Raw genomic sequence first — 17,782 nt, 5'->3', positions numbered from 1 at the left:
AATGCTTGATCACTCTCTCGGTAAAGAAATTCTTTCTAATATCTAACCTCAACTTCCCCTGGCACAACTTAAGACCATGCCCTCTTGTCTTGTTGAAAGTCGTTTGGCAAAAGAGCCCAACCCCCACCTGGCTGCAACCTCCTTTCAGGTAGTTGTAGAGAGTGATGAGGTCTCCCCTGAGCCGCCTCTTCTTTAGGCTGAACAGCCCCAGCTCCCTCAGCCTGTCCTCATAGGGTCTGTGCTCAAGTCCCTTCACCAGCTTGGTTGCCCTCCTTTGGACCTGCTCCAAGATCTCGATATCCTTCCTAAACTGAGGGGCCCAGAACTGGACACAGTACTCGAGGTGTGGCCTCACCAGTGCTGAGTACAGGGGCAGAATCACTTCCTTGGACCTGCTGGCAACGCTGTTCCGGATACAGGCCAGGATGCCATTGGCCTTCTTGGCCACCTGGGCACACTGCTGGCTCATGTTCAGCTTCCTGTCGATCCAGACTCCCAGGTCCCTTTCTGCCTGGCTGCTCTCTAGCCACTCTGTCCCCAGTCTGGAGCTCCTCATGGGGCTGTTGTGACCAAAGTGCAGGACCCGGCACTTGGCCGTGTTAAACCTCATCCCGTTGGAATCAGCCCAACTCTCCAGTCTGTCCAGGTCCCTCTGCAGAGCCCTCCTGCCTTCCACCTGATCGACACTCCCCCCCAGCTTAGTGTCGTCTGCAAACTTGCTGCTGATGATGGACTCAATTCCCTCCTCTAAATCATCAATGAAGATATTAAACAGAACTGGGCCCAATACTGATCCTTGGGGGACACCACTAGTGACCGGCTGCCAACTGGATGCAGCACCGTTCAGCACCACTCTCTGGGCCCAGTCCTCCAGCCAGTTCCTAACCCAGCACAGGGTGTTCCTGTCGAAGCTGCGGGCTGACAGCTTTTTCAGGAGAATGCTGTGGGAGACGGTGTCAAACGCTTTGCTGAAGTCCAGGTAGACCACATCCACAGCCTTCCCCTCATCTACCAGGCGGGTCACCTGATCATAAAAGGAGATCAGGTTGGTCAGGCATGACCTGCCCTTTCTAAACCCGTGCTGGCTGGGTCTGATCCCTTGCCCATCCTGCAGGTGCTGTGTGATTGCACTGAGGATGATCTGTTCCATGACCCTGCCAGGCACTGAGGTCAGGCTGACAGGCCTGTAGTTTCCTGGTTCCTCATTCCGGCCCTTTTTGTGGATTGGCGTGACATTCGCCAACTTCCAATCATCTGGGATGTCCCCAGTGAGCCAGGACTGTTGGTAGATGATAGAGAGAGGCTTGGCGAGCTCTTCTGCCAGCTCTCTCATCACCCGTGGGTGAATCCCATCCGGTCCCATAGACTTGTGGGGATCCAAGCATCTTAGTAGGTCACTGACTGTGTCCTTCAGGATTACAGGGGGGCTGTTTAGATTCATGTCACCTTCTATAAGCTGCAGAAGCCATCTGTCCTTTGGGTAACCTGTCTTTCTGTTGAAAACTGAGGCAAAGAAGGTGTTAAATACCTCAGCCTTTTCTTCATCTTTGACAACTATATTCCCACCCGTGTCCAGTAAAGAATGGATGTTTTCCTTGCCCCTTCTTTTGCTGCTGATGTATCTGTAGAAGGACTTTTTGTTATCCTTCACAGAGGTGGCGAGATTCCGTTCACATTGTGCCTTTGTCTCTCTAATTTTCTTTCGACATGACTTAACTATCTTCCTAAATTCTTCCTGAGTAGTTAGCCCTTTTTTCCATAATTGGTAGGCCTTCCTCTTAACCCTAATTTCTTTCAGAGTCTCCCAGTTCAGCCAGACCGGTCGTCTTCCCCACCGGCTCGCCTTTCGGCACACTGGGACAGCCTGCTCCTGTGCTTTCAAAACTTGCTCCTTGAAGTACGACCATCCCTCCTGTACCCCTCTGTTTTCAAGGGCTGTTTCCCAGGGTATACTCTGAACAAGTCTTCTGAATAGGCCAAAGTCTGCCCTCCGGAAGTCCAACGTAGAGGTCTTGTTGACGAACATCCTTGTAGTACGACCATCCCTCCTGTATCCCTCTATTTTCAAGGGCTGTTTCCCAGGGTATACTCTGAACAAGTCTTCTGAATAGGCCAAAGTCTGCCCTCCGGAAGTCCAACGTAGAGGTCTTGTTGACGACCCTCCTTGTATCCGTGAATATTGAAAACTTTATTATTTCGTGATTGCTAAGTCCCAGGCATCCACCGACCACCCCATCTCCCACCAGCTCTTCTCTGTTTGTGAAAAGAAGGTCAAGCGGGGTCCATCCCTGGTGGGCTCATTTACTAGCTGGAGCAGGAAATTATCCTCTATACACTCTAGGAATCTCCTAGACTGCTTCCTCTCTGTGGTGTGGAGTTCCCAGCAGATGTCTGGCAGGTTAAAGTCACCCACAAGAACAAGGGATGACGATTTGGAGACATCCGCCAGCTGCCTGTAGAATAATTCATCATCCTCATCATCCTGATTGGGTGGTCTGTAACAGACTCCCATCACGATATCAGCCTTGTTGGCCTTTCCTCTGATTCTAATCCACAGGCACTCCACCTTATTATTGCTGACCTCAACTTCTACAGTGTCAAGAGACTCTCTAACATACAGGGCTACCCCTCTGCCTCTCCTACCCTGCCTGTTCCTTCTGAAGAGCCTGTAGCCCCCCATGGCAGCACTCCAGTCATGGGAGTCATCCCACCACGTTTCCGTGATAGCGACTACATCATAGCTTTCCTGCTGTACGATGGCTTCCAGCTCCTCCTGTTTGTTGCCCATGCTGCGTGAATTGGTGTACATGCACTTCAATTGGGCTGCTGGTTTGTCTCTTACCTTGGGTAGACCACCCTTAGGCTCCTTTCTGGAGAGCCCAGTTTCAACCCCATCCCCCTTCAAACCTAGTTTAAAGCCCTCCTTATCAGCCTCTCCATCTTATAAGCTAAAGTCCTTTTCCCCTTGTTAGTCTTGGCCACCTTTCTTGTTCAGCAATATCCAAAGCCAATTGGATGGCTTTTACCTCTGCAAATTGACTTGATTCACCATCTCCTTCATCTGTTTCTGCAACTAGTCATGTAGGATTCCATACTGCAGCTTTCCACCTTCTATGGCCTCCTACCAGACAACAGGATCCATCAGTGAAAAGAGCATGTTGTTTCTCATTCTCTGGTAGTTGGTCACATGGTGGGCCTTCTTCAGCCCATTTTACCACTTTTTCTGGTGGCATTCCAAAGTGTTTGCCTTCTGGCCAATGTGTTATTGCTTCTACAATTCCTGGACGATCGAATCTTCCTATCCTAGCTCTCTGTGAGAGTAAAGCAATCCATTTACTCCAGGTAGCATTGGTAGCATGATGGGAAGATTCTCTACCTATGTATATAAAACCCAGTACAGGTAATCGTGGCACTAGGAGGAGCTGTGCTTCAGTACCAATCACTTCTGAAGCAGCTCTAACTCCTTTGTATGCGGACAGTATCTCTTTTTCAGTGGCTGTGTAATTGGCTTCGGAGCCTTTGTAGTTTCGACCCCAAAATCCTAGAGGTCGGCCTCGAGTCTCTCCTGGAGCTTTCTGCCAGAGGCTTCATGTAGGACCATCACCTCCATCTCCGGTGTAAAGAACATTTTTAATGTCTGGCCCTGTTCAAATTGGTCCAAGGGCCATTGCCTGCACAATCTCCTGTTTAATACTCTCAAAAGCAGCTTGTTGTTCTGAGCACCATTTAAAGTCTTTCTTCTTTTTAGTAACCTCGTAGAGAGGTTTCACAATCTGATTATAAAAAGGAACATGCATCCTCCAGAAACCAACAGTTCCTAAGAAGGAATAAGTTTCCTTTTTGGTAGTTGGTGGGGCCATAGCTGTTATTTTGTTAATCACGTCCATGGGGATGTGGCGACGTCCATCTTGCCACTTAACTCCCAGAAACTGTATCTCTTGCGCAGATCCCCTGACCTTGCTCCTTTTAATAGCAAAACCATCCTTTAGAAGGATTTCAATTATCTTCTTACCTTTCTTGTAGACTTCCTTTGCTGTGTCACCCCACACAATGATGTCATCGATGTACTGTAGATGTTCTGGAGCTCCACCCTTTTCCAAGGTATCATGGATCAGTCCATGGCAGATGGTAGGACTGTGTTTCCACCCCTGGGGCAGTCGATTCCAAGTGTACTGGACACCTCTCCAGGTGAAAGCAAACTGTGCTCTGCATTCTGGTGCTATAGGAATAGCAAAAAATGCATTAGCAATGTCAATAGTAGCATACCACCTGGCTGCCTTTGACTCCAGCTCATACTGAAGTTCTAGTATGTCCGGCACAGCAGCACTTAGTGGTGGAGTAACCTCATTCAGGGCACGATAGTCCACTGTCAGCCTCCACTCTCCATTAGGCTTTTGCACTGGCCATACAGGACTGTTGAAGGGTGAGTGAGTCTTGCCGATCACTCCTTGGCTCTCTAGTTGCCGGATCAGCTTGTGGATGGGGATCACAGCATCTCTGTTGGTGTAATATTGCCTTCAATGCACTACTGAAGTAGCAATTGGCACCCGCTTGTTTATAGTTCTCAGCAACCCCACTACAAAGGATTTATCTGAAAGGCCAAACAAAGCATGCAGCCATTCTTCATTCTCAGTCTTAATAGCTGCAGTACCAAAGGACCACTGGTACCCTTTTGGGTCCTCGAAATCACCTCCCTTGAGGTAGTCTATGCCAAGGATGCACAGAGCATCTGGACCAGTCACTATCAGGTGTTTATGGCACTTTATTCCAGTGAGGCTCACATCAGCCTTTACAATACTCAGTTCTTTAGATCACCCCGTCACTCCAGAAATAGTGACGGATTCTGTCCCTTTCTGATTTGATGGCATTAGGGCGCACTGTGCACCAGTGTCCACCAAGGCTTTATACTTTTGTGGTTCTAATGTGCCAGGCCATCAAATCCACACAATCCAATAAATTTGGTTGTCCCTCTCCTCCACCTGGCTGGAGGCAGGGCACCTCTGAGCTTGAGCACATACAACATTGTCAATACGTGCATTACTGAAGTTTGCATCCTCATTACTCACACCTGATGTACAGGGATCTTGAGTCACCAGCATATTTGAATTGGGTAACCCCACACTGGAGACTTGAGCAGCCATCTTTTTAGAAGGACCTCCTTTTGCCTTTGTCTTACTCATCAACTTACATGCTTTGTCCTCTAGGACAGCAGTAGGTTTCTGATCCCACTTTTTCATGTCCTCTCCATACTCACTCAGGAGTGCCCATAGGATTCCTCTTACTGAATTCTGTTTCTCTTGATTCCGTCTCATAGGAGGGCGTCTTCTCTTAATGGCTGCAATGCGGCATCCTCCTTCTGTCCGAGGAAAAAGGGGTGAATGCAGTTTCTCAGATGTTCTCTTTACAGGTGAGACCCAGGCCCGACGAGGGGCCGTGACAGCATCTTCATATTATTGTGCTGTTTTAATCACATCACCCACAGTTCCCTCCACATCTACAGGAACCCATAGCATTACTGATAGTGTATGGTTAAAAGGTGGTGGTGCAGCATGCACAAACCTTTGCATCATAGGCCTAGGGCACGGTATGTGATAAGGATCTTCAATGTTATCATCATTATAGATCGCGTCTCGTACAGCCAATTCTTCCAGATACCTGATAGCTTTTTCAAGTGTGGCTGCTTTGACCTGTGGGCAGTCTATTTCCTCTTTATAGGGATATCTCTCCCTTACAGCTGTCAAGAGTCGCTTCCATAGGCTGGTGGTTCCAGCCTTTTCCCCAAATGCCTGATCAATACCTGCATCTTTGGCCAGGGATCCCATCTGCCTGGCTTTCTTCTGAGTTAATGTTATGGTAGCAGCCCCACCAATCCAGCATCGGAGTAACTAAGGGAGAAGTGGTTCACCTGAAAAACAGCTGTAGTCTTTTCTCAGAGTACGCAAGTCCCTCATGGAATAGGACTGAGCAGATTCTGAGTCTGAGTCCTCAGCTGACTTTGCTCTAGCTGCTCTACGAGGAGAGGCAGTATCCTCTATCTCCTCTATCACCTGTTCGTCTCGTTCAGACTTGGAAGGGTTAAGGCTCATTTCTGATTTCCATTGTTTTCCTTTTCTCCTAGTTACAGTGTCAACAAGTAGCTGCGGTGGCTGAGGGGGAGAGGCTGAGGTGTCTGCAGCAGTAGCAGTGTCTGTGGGGGCAGAGACAGCAGCTGCAGCTGTAGCAGAAACACTGGCGATGCTGGCTGGCCTTATCTGAGTTGTGCCCTTGTGTGAGGGGGGGCAAGAAGCGGCTGCGGAGGCAGGAGTGGGGGTGCTCTCTCTACGAGGAGCAGCTCTCTCTCTCCGAACGGCAACTCTTGGCCTCCGAAAAGGCATGCTCAATCTCATGACTGTGGTTTTTGTTTTATTCCTCACCAAATATATGAGAAAAATTAACAACACCCACCAGAAGATTGAGAAATGAAATGCTATTGTTACTAAAATCTGGTGGAGTCAGCCCGAAATACGATGGAATGGTATAATTTCCCAAATTAAAACTGGGGGTGTAATTACCAACCAAGTTTTTTATCTCTGTATGAAACACGACTGCACCATGCACCATGATATACATCAATATTGAGGACCATATTGCGACGATGGTTCTTAAGCAGCTCTTACGAAGCAAAACCCACATAGTAACACTAATCCCAGCTGCAAAAATACACATCACATACCCTAAATACCAAAGGTATGATTGGTTTAATCTCCAACACTGTGAAATTTCCAAAGAACAAGGTCTGATTCCAGCTCAGCAAAGCCATTCTTTCACTGGAGTTGGAATTCAAACTATTCAGGCAAATTAGTCAAAATTTAAACTGGACTCGAGCCAATTAGCTCGAGCCCCATGTTGGGCGCCAATTAAATCTGTCACGGTTTAACACTGGCCTGGCAATTAAACCGAGTAACAGACGCTCTCTATTAATCTCTCTCTCCTCCCTGATAAGGAAAGGAGAGAGAATAAGGGAGAGAGACTTATGGGTTGGAAAATAAACTACACAACTTTAATGAAACAGTAATGATAAATAGGAAAACTCTCACGTCACCGCCGTGGCTGCAGGGCAGCCCTGGGAAAGTCCAGGCTGGACTCCTGGAGTCAGCAGCAGTTGGGAACTGGAGGCAGGAACACACAGATATGGGCTGGCACAGATCAGGACCACAGGCAGACGAATGGATGGAATCCTTCTGGGATGCCGGGTGAAGGAAGGGAAGCAGGAAGGGCAGGCAGCTTGGCCCTTGTGATGCCTCAAATTTATACTGAGTATGACATATATGGGATGGAATACTCTGTTTGGTCAATTCTGGCATCTATCTTGTCTGTTCCTCCCCAAAGGAGGGCTGGAGGTGGGACCTCTTTCTTCCTTCTGGAGGGTAAAAGTTTTCCTCAGAGCTGAGCAGTGTCCTTGGCTCTGCATACCACTCTAGCAGTAACTATACACATCGAGTGTTATCAGTCCTAGAAGCAGACACTGTCTGAGAAACTTGCTGTTAATTTCAGCAAGTGTAACTACTTACAGGAGACTTAGCTAAAAGCAAAAGTACAAGACAGAAAATCACCTTCATCCTGGCCCAAACCAGGACACTAATATCCAACCTAAACCTCCCCTGGCGTAGCTTCCGTCCATTTCCTCTGGTCCTGTCACACACCACCAAGGAGAAGAACCTGTCTCCCTCCTCACTCCAACCTCCCTTGAGGTAGTTGAAGAGAGCTATAAGGTCTCCTCTCAGCCTCCTCTTCTCCAGACTAAACACCCCCAGCTCCCTCAGCCACTCCTCACAGGACTTGTGCTCCAGGCCCTTAATGAGCTTCGTTGCCCTTTTCTGGACATGGTCCAGCACTTCTATGTCTTTCTTACAGTGAAGTGCCCAGAACTGAATGCAATATTCAAGGTACATCCTCACCAGAGCTGCGTACAGAGGGATGATCACCTCCCTATTCCTGCTGGCCACTGAGTTCCTAATACAAGCCAGGATGCCATTGGCCCTCTTGGCCACCTGTACACACTGCTGACTCATATTAAGTCAACTGTCAACCAATACCCCCAGGTCCCTTTCCAACTTACAGCTCTCTAACGACACTTCCCCAAGTCTGTAGCTTACCATGGGGTTGTTATGACCCAGGTGTAAGACCTGGCATTTGGCCTTGTTAAATCTCATACAATTAACCTTGGCCCATTGGTCCAACCTGTCTAAGTCCCGCTGTAAGGCTTCCCTACCCTCCAGCAGGTTGACACAGCCACCTAGTTTGGTGTCATCTGCAAATTTACTGAGAGCACACTCAATCCCCTCATCCAAATCATTAATGAAGATACTAAAGAGAAGAGGCCCCAGCACTGAACCCTGGGGGACACTGCTTGTGACCGGGCACCAGCCAGATTTAGTTCCATTCATGGCTACTCTTTCAGCCTGACCATCCAGCCAATTTTTTATCTAATGCAGGGTATATTTATCCAAGCCAAGTGTCATAAGTTTCTGAAGAAGAATGCTGTGCGAGACAGTGTCAAAAGCTTTACTAAAGTCCAGATAGACAATGTCCACAGCTCTTCCCTCATCCACTAGGCAGTCATCTTGTTGTAGAATGAGATCACGTTAGTCAGACAGGACCTGCCTTTCATAAACCCATGCTGACTTGGCCTTCCTGTGCTAACTTGGCCCTGAAAGAGCTGATGTTAAATGAGAAAAGCTTGTGGGATCCTGTTATGCCAGTAACTGCAGAAAAATCTGCTACTGCTGGTAACTGTTATCATTGGTGTAGCTTGTGGACAGTGGGTATGTAGTTCAGTGGTGCCAGATCTGGGTGTGATTGTCTATCTAGTAATGCATTAGATTTCCCCCCCATCTCTTGTCTTGAGTGAACATCTTGGGATGATCAGTAGCCCTAAAGCAAAACTAAATGTGGGAAGGAGGTAAAATATATTCTAATCTACACTATAGACTATAGATTTTGCCACTAGAGGCAAAATGAACTACTGGTATCTTTCAGCTTTGCCAGTCTGTAGGTTACAAGAGATACTGGGGAAAAAAATTCTATGTTACTTATGTTGCTGTTAAAGTAATGGCTGTAATCCTTATAATCTTATCTTTTTCTTTCTCCTCCCCTTTCTCCTCCACCCTTGGTCAGTATGACTTCTCACTGGAAAAGAAAACAATCAAGTGGTCTGAAGATATAAAAAAAATTGAAGCTGCCCTGAGAGAAGCTGAACTCAAGGCAGAAGCAGCCCTAGTGAACTCAAAAGCAATTCCAGAGGACAGCAACAAAATGGAGTTCTCAAAGGGACTTTGTCCTGAGGTCATGCCTCCTCCTATTAACCCCCTCCTTGCTAGCCTGCAGTACAATAATATTCTTACTCCCACACCAGCTGACAGCAGTGCTGTGAAGCAAAAGGTTCTTCGTCCACCTTGTCCAAAAGCAGACTTCAACCCAGCTGATTTTGAATGTGAAGATGACCCATTTAACAAACTGGAATTAAAAACTATTGATGATAAGGAGGAATTAAAAAATATTCTTGAAATTCATGTTGGTACTACTGGGCCGGATTTTGCTCAGTTGTTAGTTAATACTTTGCCCAAAGGAGGATCTGAATCTGTGTTGCAAGACGAGGAAATTCTGGCATCTGTAGAAAGGACCACGTTGGATTTCAAGCCCCTTCACAAACCCAATGGTTTTATCACTTTACCACAGTTGGAAAACTGTGAAAAGTTGTCTTTGTCTTCCAAAGTGTCCCTGTCCCCTATCACTTCAGTGAGCAATATCAAATCCCTGTCCTTTCCTAAACTTGAATCTGATGACAGTGGTCATAAATCATCAAAGCTCACAAGCACTTTCCACAGCATTAACTGTCTTCACAATGGCACTTTTCTCAGCTCTTTGCAGACCTTTGCTCAGAGTAAAGGTATTGAACTGAGTGGACACCATATGGTTGGTCTTTCCACTCTAAATGAGGACAGTGGCATGGAGACATCCACGTTATCCTCTTCATCCAGGCTGCCTTCCCTGGCTGGGTCAACAGTTTGTACAGAAGAAGAATCAACATTTCCAAGTACAACAACTATGGTAAACATGCAGTGGATTAGAATTGGGGTTGCTGAGGAGATGTGTACGTGCAGAGGCAAATGTTACTTTTAAAGAGTCCTGTGGTTTTAGGTTCATTTAATGAGAGTGGTGTGTAGACCACGTGGTAGTTCCTCTTCATTTACGTGGCAAATTGATCAATCAAACAGGTCTTCATGCTGTCAGTTCTGAATCTCAGATTATTACTCTGCGGATTTCCTGAAATCTGATATTTTTAGACCAATTATGGTGACTTTTATTTCATCTTTTCAGCTTTTGTTCAGTTACACACCTTTGAACTAAGTATTTATATTCTTTGTACAGTCCTCCATTCTGTCTTATCTGACTGATATATAAGATTCTGAACTGCTCAGATTTTGAGTAAAATCTCTGCTAGATTTGTTTCTTGGCTTGCTTATTTGCTGGAAATAATGGGAAATGCAGGCTTTTCAAGGAATAGAAGCAATAATAGATTAAAAACCACACATGCAGTGTTATTCAGGGAAGAAAAAAGTGCTTGCAGTTGGCCTACAGTGAAAGAAGTTTATTCTTTTTCCATCCTGAGATCTTTTAAAATCTAACCTTTAATATTAAGCATGAAAATTATGGTCATCTGAAATCTGGTATTTACTCTCATCCTTGTAAGTGAGGGTGGAAGTATTGTTTTTTGGATACCAAATGTAGTCTTAAGGATCATCTCAGATAACAAATGTTATGCTTGCTTGCTTACAGCTCTGAGACAGGAGTTTGACACTTCATTTCCTCAAACTTGTAGCAAGTTCTAAAATTACTTTGAGGACACTTCACACCAGCTGTTGTCTTTCTCTCTGTGAATAAGAGCAACTATTTGAGTAAGCTTGTAGACTCTTTTTTTCCAAAGAACCTAAGATCCCAGAATCACAGAATTATCAGAGTTGGAAGGAACCTCTAGAGATGATCTAGTCCAACTCTCCCACTAAAGCAGAATCACCCAGAGCACATTACACAGGAATGCGTCCAGGTGGGTTTTGAGTATCCCCAGAGAAGGGGACTCCACAACCTCCCTGGGCAGCCTATGCCAGTGCCTTGGCACCCTCACAATAAAGAAGGTTTTTCTTATGTTTAGATGGAACTTCCTATGTTCCAGCTTGTGCCCGTTGACTCTCGTCCTGTCACTGGGAAGTACTGAGAAGAGTCCGGCTCCATCTTCCTTGCACCCACCCTTTAGATACTTGTAGGCATTGATAAGGTCTCCCCTCAGCCTTCTCTTCTCCAGGCTAAAGACTCCCAGCTCTCGGCTTTTCCTCAAAAGAGAGATGCTCCAATCCCCCACTCACCTTTATCACTCTCCTCTGGACTCTCTCCAGTAGTTACCTGTCTCTCTTGAACTGGGGAGCCCATTTCCCTGCCCTACTCTATAAAAGACAGGAGAACCAGAAGCCTGTCCCCCTTCCTGCTCCCTTCTTCCTTGCTGCTTCGCTGCAGTCACTTGGAGGTCTTGGAGAGAGGCTCCCACTTTTCCATAAGCTTGCCACACGCTCTGCAGAATCCAAATCCATCGGGTGCTGGGAAGAGCCATGGACCTTGCTCCCAAGCCAGCCTTGCTATGAGGGACCTTCAGACACCTATCTGTGCAATCATCAAAATTGGGTTTTGTATATATTTTGTATGTATTGGTTCCTCATTCCATGTGTTACTGCTCCTTCCCTGTTTCAGTAAACTTGTTCCAGTTTTAATTTCCAACCTTTAAGTCTCTCTTATTCCCCTTATATCTTCCCTTGGGAGAGTGGAGGGGGTAACAGGGAACAATTCTGTCTTCTGGTTTGTGAGTCGCCCTGACCACTGAACCGAGACAGAATATTTTCCACCCCTTATTCCATACCATTCTTGCCATACTTATTCACCAGGCTATGTCTTTATACAACATTTTGTAAAGTCCAGGCTTTGGATTTTCATAAAGTCTCTCAGGCCAAATGAGATTGTATGGGGTTCATGCCCTCGTGCTGCAAGTTCATCCTGAGGTTCCTGGACACCAGTGCATTATCCTAGAGAAGAACACTTAAAATGACTTATCACTATTAAGCAGTAATAAATGCTCTACAACCTGAAACTAAATGCTCTCAACCAGTTAAACTCTCTTGTGGTACACACTGGACTTCACCATCTTCTGGCATACCCACCAAGTATGTCCACAACCTTGAGCAGACAATCCCACAGATAGGTTTGTCTTTGCCCAAAGCAGGATAGACCCAAACAGTTTTCCCCAACAGGTTCCTTTCACATAAAACGGACTTGACCGTTGAACCCCTTCCACTATATGTAAAAGGTCTGATTGGGCAGGGCCAGCTTGATTGATGGATCCCCTGGCATTAAATAGCCAAGTGTTTGTCACAATTTTTGAAAGTCCCACCACCCATTGCTTTCAGGGTGGTTTTCAGCAAGCCATTGTAGTGTTCAATCTTTCTGGATGCTGGTACATGATAGGGAATATGGTATATCCACTCTACACCATGCTCTTTGGCCCAATTGTTTATTAGCTAATTGTTTAGTAGTTGTCCCACTTCCATCCCTTTAGCCAAGCCCACAAGGCATTTCCTGCCATCCATGAGTCAGAGTAGAGGTCATGTACCGGCCACTTTTCCTGTTCAGCACGGCCAGCTGGATGGCTTTGACCTCTGCAAGTCAGTTTGATTCACCTTCTCCCTCCTTTCATAGAATCATAGAATTGGCTGGGTTGGAAGGGACCTCATAGATCATCGAGTCCAACCCTTGAACCACCGTTGCAGTTGCTAGACTATGGCACTGAGTGCCACATCCAGTCTCTTTTTAAATATCTCCAGGGACGGAGAATCCACCACTTCCCTGGGCAGCCCTTTCCAATGCCTGATCACTCTCTCGGTAAAGAAATTCTTTCTAATATCTAACCTAAACGTCCCCTGGCACAACTTGAGACCATGCCCTCTTCTCTTGTTGAAAGTCTTCTGGCAAAAGAGACCAACCCCCAATTGGCTACCACCTCCTTTCAGGTAGTTGTAGAGAGCGATGAGGTCTCCCCTAAGCCGCCTCTTTAGGCTGAACAGCCCCAGCTTCCTCATTCTCTCCTCATAGGGTCTGTGCTCGAGTCCCTTCACCAGCCTAGTTGTCCTCCTTTGGACCTGCTCCAGGACCTCGATATCCTTCCTAAACTGAGGGGCCCAGAACTAGACACAGCACTCAAGGTGTGGCCTCACCAGCGCTGAGTACAGGGGAAGAATCACTTCCCTGGACCTGCTGGCGACACTGTTCCGGATACAGGCCAGGATGCCATTGGCCTTCTTGGCCACCTGGGCACACTGCTGGCTCATGTTCAGCTTCCTGTCGATCCAGACTCCCAGGTCCCTTTCTGCCTGGCTGCTCTCCAGCCACTCTGTCCCCAGCCTGTAGCGCTGCATGGGGTTGTTGTGGCCAAAGTGCAGGACCCGGCACTTGGCCGTGTTAAACCTCATCCCATTGGAATCAGCCCAACTCTCCAGTCTGTCCAGGTCCCTCTGCAGACCCTCCTGCCTTCCAGCTGATCCACACTTCCCCCCATCTTAGTGTCATCTGCAAATTTGCTAATGGTGGACTCAATCCCCTCATCTAAATCATCAATGAAGATATTAAACAGAACTGGGCCCAACACTGATCCCTGGGGGATACCACTAGTGACCGGCCGCCAACTGGATGCAGCTCCATTCAGCACCACTCTCTGGGCCCGGCCCTCCAGCCAGTTCCTAAGCCAGCACAGGGTGCTCCTGTCGAAGCTGCGGGCTGACAGCTTTTTCAGGAGGATGCTGTGGGAGACAGTGTCAAACGCTTTGCTGAAGTCCAGGTAGACCACATCCACAGCCCTCCCCTCATCCACCAGGTGGATCACCTGATCATAAAAGGAGATAAGGTTGGTCAGGCATGACCTGCCCTTTCTAAACCCATGCTGGCTGTTTCTAATCCCTTGCCCATCCTGCAGGTGCTGTGTGATTGCACTGAAGATGATTTGTTCCATGACCCTGCCAGGCACTGAGGTCAGGCTGACGGGCCTGTAGTTTCCTGGGTCCTCTTTCCGGCCCTTTTTGTGAATTGGCGTGACATTCACCAACTTCCAATCATCTCGGATGTCCCCAGTGAGCCAGGACTGTTGGTAGATGATAGAGTGAGGCTTGGCAAGCTCTTCTGCCAGCTCCCTCATCACCCTTGGGTGGATCCCATCCGGTCCTATAGACTTGTGGGGATCCAAGCATCTTAGTAGGTCACTGACTGTGTCCTTCAGGATTACAGGGGGGCTGTTTAGATTCTTGTCACCTCCTATAAGCTCCAGAAGCCGTCTGTCCTCAGGGTAACCTGTCTTTCTGTTGAAAACTGTGGTAAAGAAGGTGTTAAATACCTCAGCCTTTTCTTCATCTTTGATAACTATATTCCCACCCGTGTCCAGTAAAGAATGGATGTTTTCCTTGCCCCTTCTTTTGCTGCTGATGTATCTGTAGAAGGACTTTTTGTTATCCTTCACAGAGGTGGAGAGATTCTGTTCACATTGTGCCTTTGTCTCTCTAATTTTCTTTCGACATGACTTAACTATCTTCCTAAATTCCTCCTGAGTAGTTAGCCCTTTTTTCCATAATTGGTAGGCCCTCTTCTTAACCCTAATTTCTTTCAGAGTCTCCCAGTTCAGCCAGACCGGTCGTCTTCCCCACCGGCTCGCCTTTCGGCACACTGGGACAGCCTGCTCCTGTGCTTTCAAAACTTGCTCCTTGAAGTACGACCATCCCTCTTGAACCCCTCTGTTTTCAAGGGCTGTTTCCCAGGATATACTCTGAACAAGTCTTCTGAATAGGCCAAAATCTGCCCTCCGGAAGTCCAACGTAGAAGTTTTATTGACGACCCTCCTTGTATCCCTGAATATTGAAAACTTTATTATTTCATGATTGCTAAGTCCCAGGCGTCCACCGACCACCACATCTCCCACCAGATCCTCTCTGTGAAAAGAAGGTCAAGCGGGGCTCCATCCCTGGTGGGCTCATTTACTAGCTGGAGCAGGAAATTATCCTCTATACACTCTAGGAATCTCCTAGACTGCTTCCTCTTTGTGGTGTGGAGTTCCCAGCAGATGTCTGGCAGGTTAAAGTCGCCCACAAGAACAAGGGATGACGATTTGGAGACATCTGCCAGCTGCCTGTAGAATAATTCATCATCCTCATCATCCTGATTGGGTGGTCTGTAACAGACTCCCATCACGATATCAGCCTTGTTGGCCTTTCCTCTGATTCTAATCCACAGGCACTCCACCTTATTATTGCTGACCTCAACTTCTACAGTGTCAAGAGACTCTCTAACATACAGGGCTACCCCTCCGCCTCTCCTACCCTGCCTGTCCCTTCTGAAGAGCCTGTAGCCCCCCATGGCAGCACTCCAGTCATGGGAGTCATCCCACCACGTTTCCGTGATAGCGACTACATCATAGCTTTCCTGCTGTATGATGGCTTCCAGCTCCTCCTGTTTGTTGCCCATGCTGCGTGCATTGATGTACATGCACTTCAGCTGGGCTGCTGGTTTGTCTCTTATCTTGGGTAGACCACCCTTAGGCTTATTTCTGGAGAGCCCAGTTTCAACCCCATCCCCCTTCAAACCTAGTTTAAAGCCCTCCTTATCAGCCTCTCCAACTTATAAGCTAGAGTCCTTTTCCCCTTGTTAGTTAGATGAAGCCCATCTGATTTGAGGACACTAGGTAACATGGAAGTTGTCCTGTGGTTGAAAAACCCAAAGTTCCGCCGGTGGCACCAATCCCTTAGCCACCTATTGATCAGAGAAGTTTTCCTAGTTCTCTCCTCATTCAGGTCTTCTACTGCTGGAACTTAGGCGACTTTGCTTCTGCAACTGCAGCTTTCTACCTCTACTGACTTCCTAACAGCAGGATCCGTCAGTGAAAAGGGCAATTTGCTTCTCATTATCTGAGAGCTGTTCCAATCCCCCAATCATCTTTGTTGCCTTCTCCTGGACTCTCTCCAGTAGTTCTCTGTCTCTTGAACTGGGGAGCCCAGAACTGGATGCAGTATTCCAGCTGTGGCCTCACCAGGGCAGAGTAGAGGGGAAGAATGACCTCCCCTGACCTGCTGACTACACTCTTCTTTATACAGACAAGGATTCCATTGGCCTTCCTGGCAGCAAGGGCACACTGCTGGCTCATGGATAATTTGCTATCTATCAGGACCCCAAGATCCTTCTCCTCCAAACTGCTTTCCAGCAGGTCCACTCCTAACCTATGTTGGTGCTTGGGGTTCTTCCTCCCCAGGTTCAGGATTCTTCACTTGTTCTTAGAGAACCTCATCAGTTTCTTTTCTGCCCATCTCTCCAGCCTGTCCAGGTCATGCTGGATGGCAGCACAGCCCTCTGGAGTGTCGGCCACCCCTCTCAGCTTTGTATAATCAGTGAACTTGCTGAGGATACATTCTGTTCCCTCATCCAGGTCGTTGATGAACATGTTGAACAAGACTGGACCAAGTATTGACCCCTGGGGGACACTGCTGGTAACAAGCCTCCAACTCAACCCTGCACCATTGATCACCATCCTCTGAGTTCTGTTATACAGCCAGCTCTCAATCCACCTCACTGTCCACTCATTTAGTCCACAATTCCTGAGTTTCCTAATGAGGATGTTATGAGAGACAGTATCAAAAGCCTTGCTCAAGTCAAGGTAGATAACACCCACTTCTCTCCCCTCATCTAGCCAGCCAGTAATGACATCATAGAAGGCAATCAAGTTGGTCAAGCATGATTTCCCTTGGGTGAATCCACGCTGACTTCCGTTCTGGACAACAATACTCATGAAGCCTAGTGGAAACTGTGTAGTCAAATCCTTTAGCTGGCTCTAAAATAATCTGACTACTTCTGTCCAATATAAATGGTTCTGTGGCTTTACTGGCATACTGTATGTAGGTTTTCATGTAACACTGTCACGGTTTAACACTGGCCCGGCAATTAAACCGAATAACAGACGCTCTCTATTAATGTCTCTCTCCTCCTTGATAAAGAAAGGAGAGAGAATAAGGGAGAGAGACTTATGGGTTGGAAACTAAACTATACAACTTTAATGAACAGTAATGATAAATAGGAAAAATTACTAAATATATACAAATATACAGGAAAATGGAAACCACATTCCTCCCTCCTTTCCCCCAATAACTCTCACGTCACCACCGAGGCTGCAGGGCAGCCCTGGGAAAGTCCAGGCTGGACTCCTGGAGTCAGCAGCAGTCGGGAACCGGAGGCAGGAACACACAGATATGGGCTGGCACGGATCAGGACCACAGGCAGACGAATGGATGGGATCCTTCCAGGATGCCGGGTGAAGGAAGGGAAGCAGGGAAATCAGGAAATCCAGAAGTCTGGAAATCTGGCTTGCCCCTCGTGATCCCTCAAATTTATACTGAGTGTGACGTATATGGGATGGAATACTCTGTTTGGTCAATTCTGGCATCTATCTTGTCTGTTCCTCCCCAAAGGAGGGCTCAGGTGGGACCTCTTTATCCTCCTGGACAGTAAAATGTTTTCCTCAGAGCTGAGCAGTGTCCTTGGCTCTGCATACCAGTCTCTAGCAGTAACTATAAACATCAAGTGTTATCAATCCTAGAAGCACACACTGTCTGAGAAACTTGCTGTTCATTTCAGCAAACACAACTACTTACAAGAGACTTAGCTAAAAGCAAAC

At 47.2% G+C, this 17,782-nt stretch overlaps 1 protein-coding gene across 4 annotated transcripts in view; it reads left to right on the top strand.

Annotated features, from left to right (window-relative positions):
- LOC103535135 (ubiquitin-associated protein 1) overlaps positions 1-17,782 on the top strand; it is a 35,561-nt gene that overhangs the window by 9,754 nt on the left and 8,025 nt on the right. For all 4 annotated transcript variants that reach the window (XR_003988826.1, XR_003988827.1, XM_030468396.1 and 1 more), the window contains one exon: positions 9,157-10,089. Coding sequence is in view for 2 of the 4 variants with exons in the window: in XM_030468396.1 (XP_030324256.1) it covers positions 9,157-10,089 (933 nt within the window). In the remaining 2 variants the exon portion in view is untranslated. The remainder of the gene's footprint in view (positions 1-9,156; positions 10,090-17,782) is intronic.

This window comes from Calypte anna, chromosome W (assembly GCF_003957555.1).
Source record: "Calypte anna isolate BGI_N300 chromosome W, bCalAnn1_v1.p, whole genome shotgun sequence".
NCBI lineage: Eukaryota > Metazoa > Chordata > Aves > Apodiformes > Trochilidae > Calypte > Calypte anna.
The sequence above is the reverse complement of the archived record's forward strand: the minus strand, read 5'-3'. Positions and strand labels throughout refer to the sequence as shown.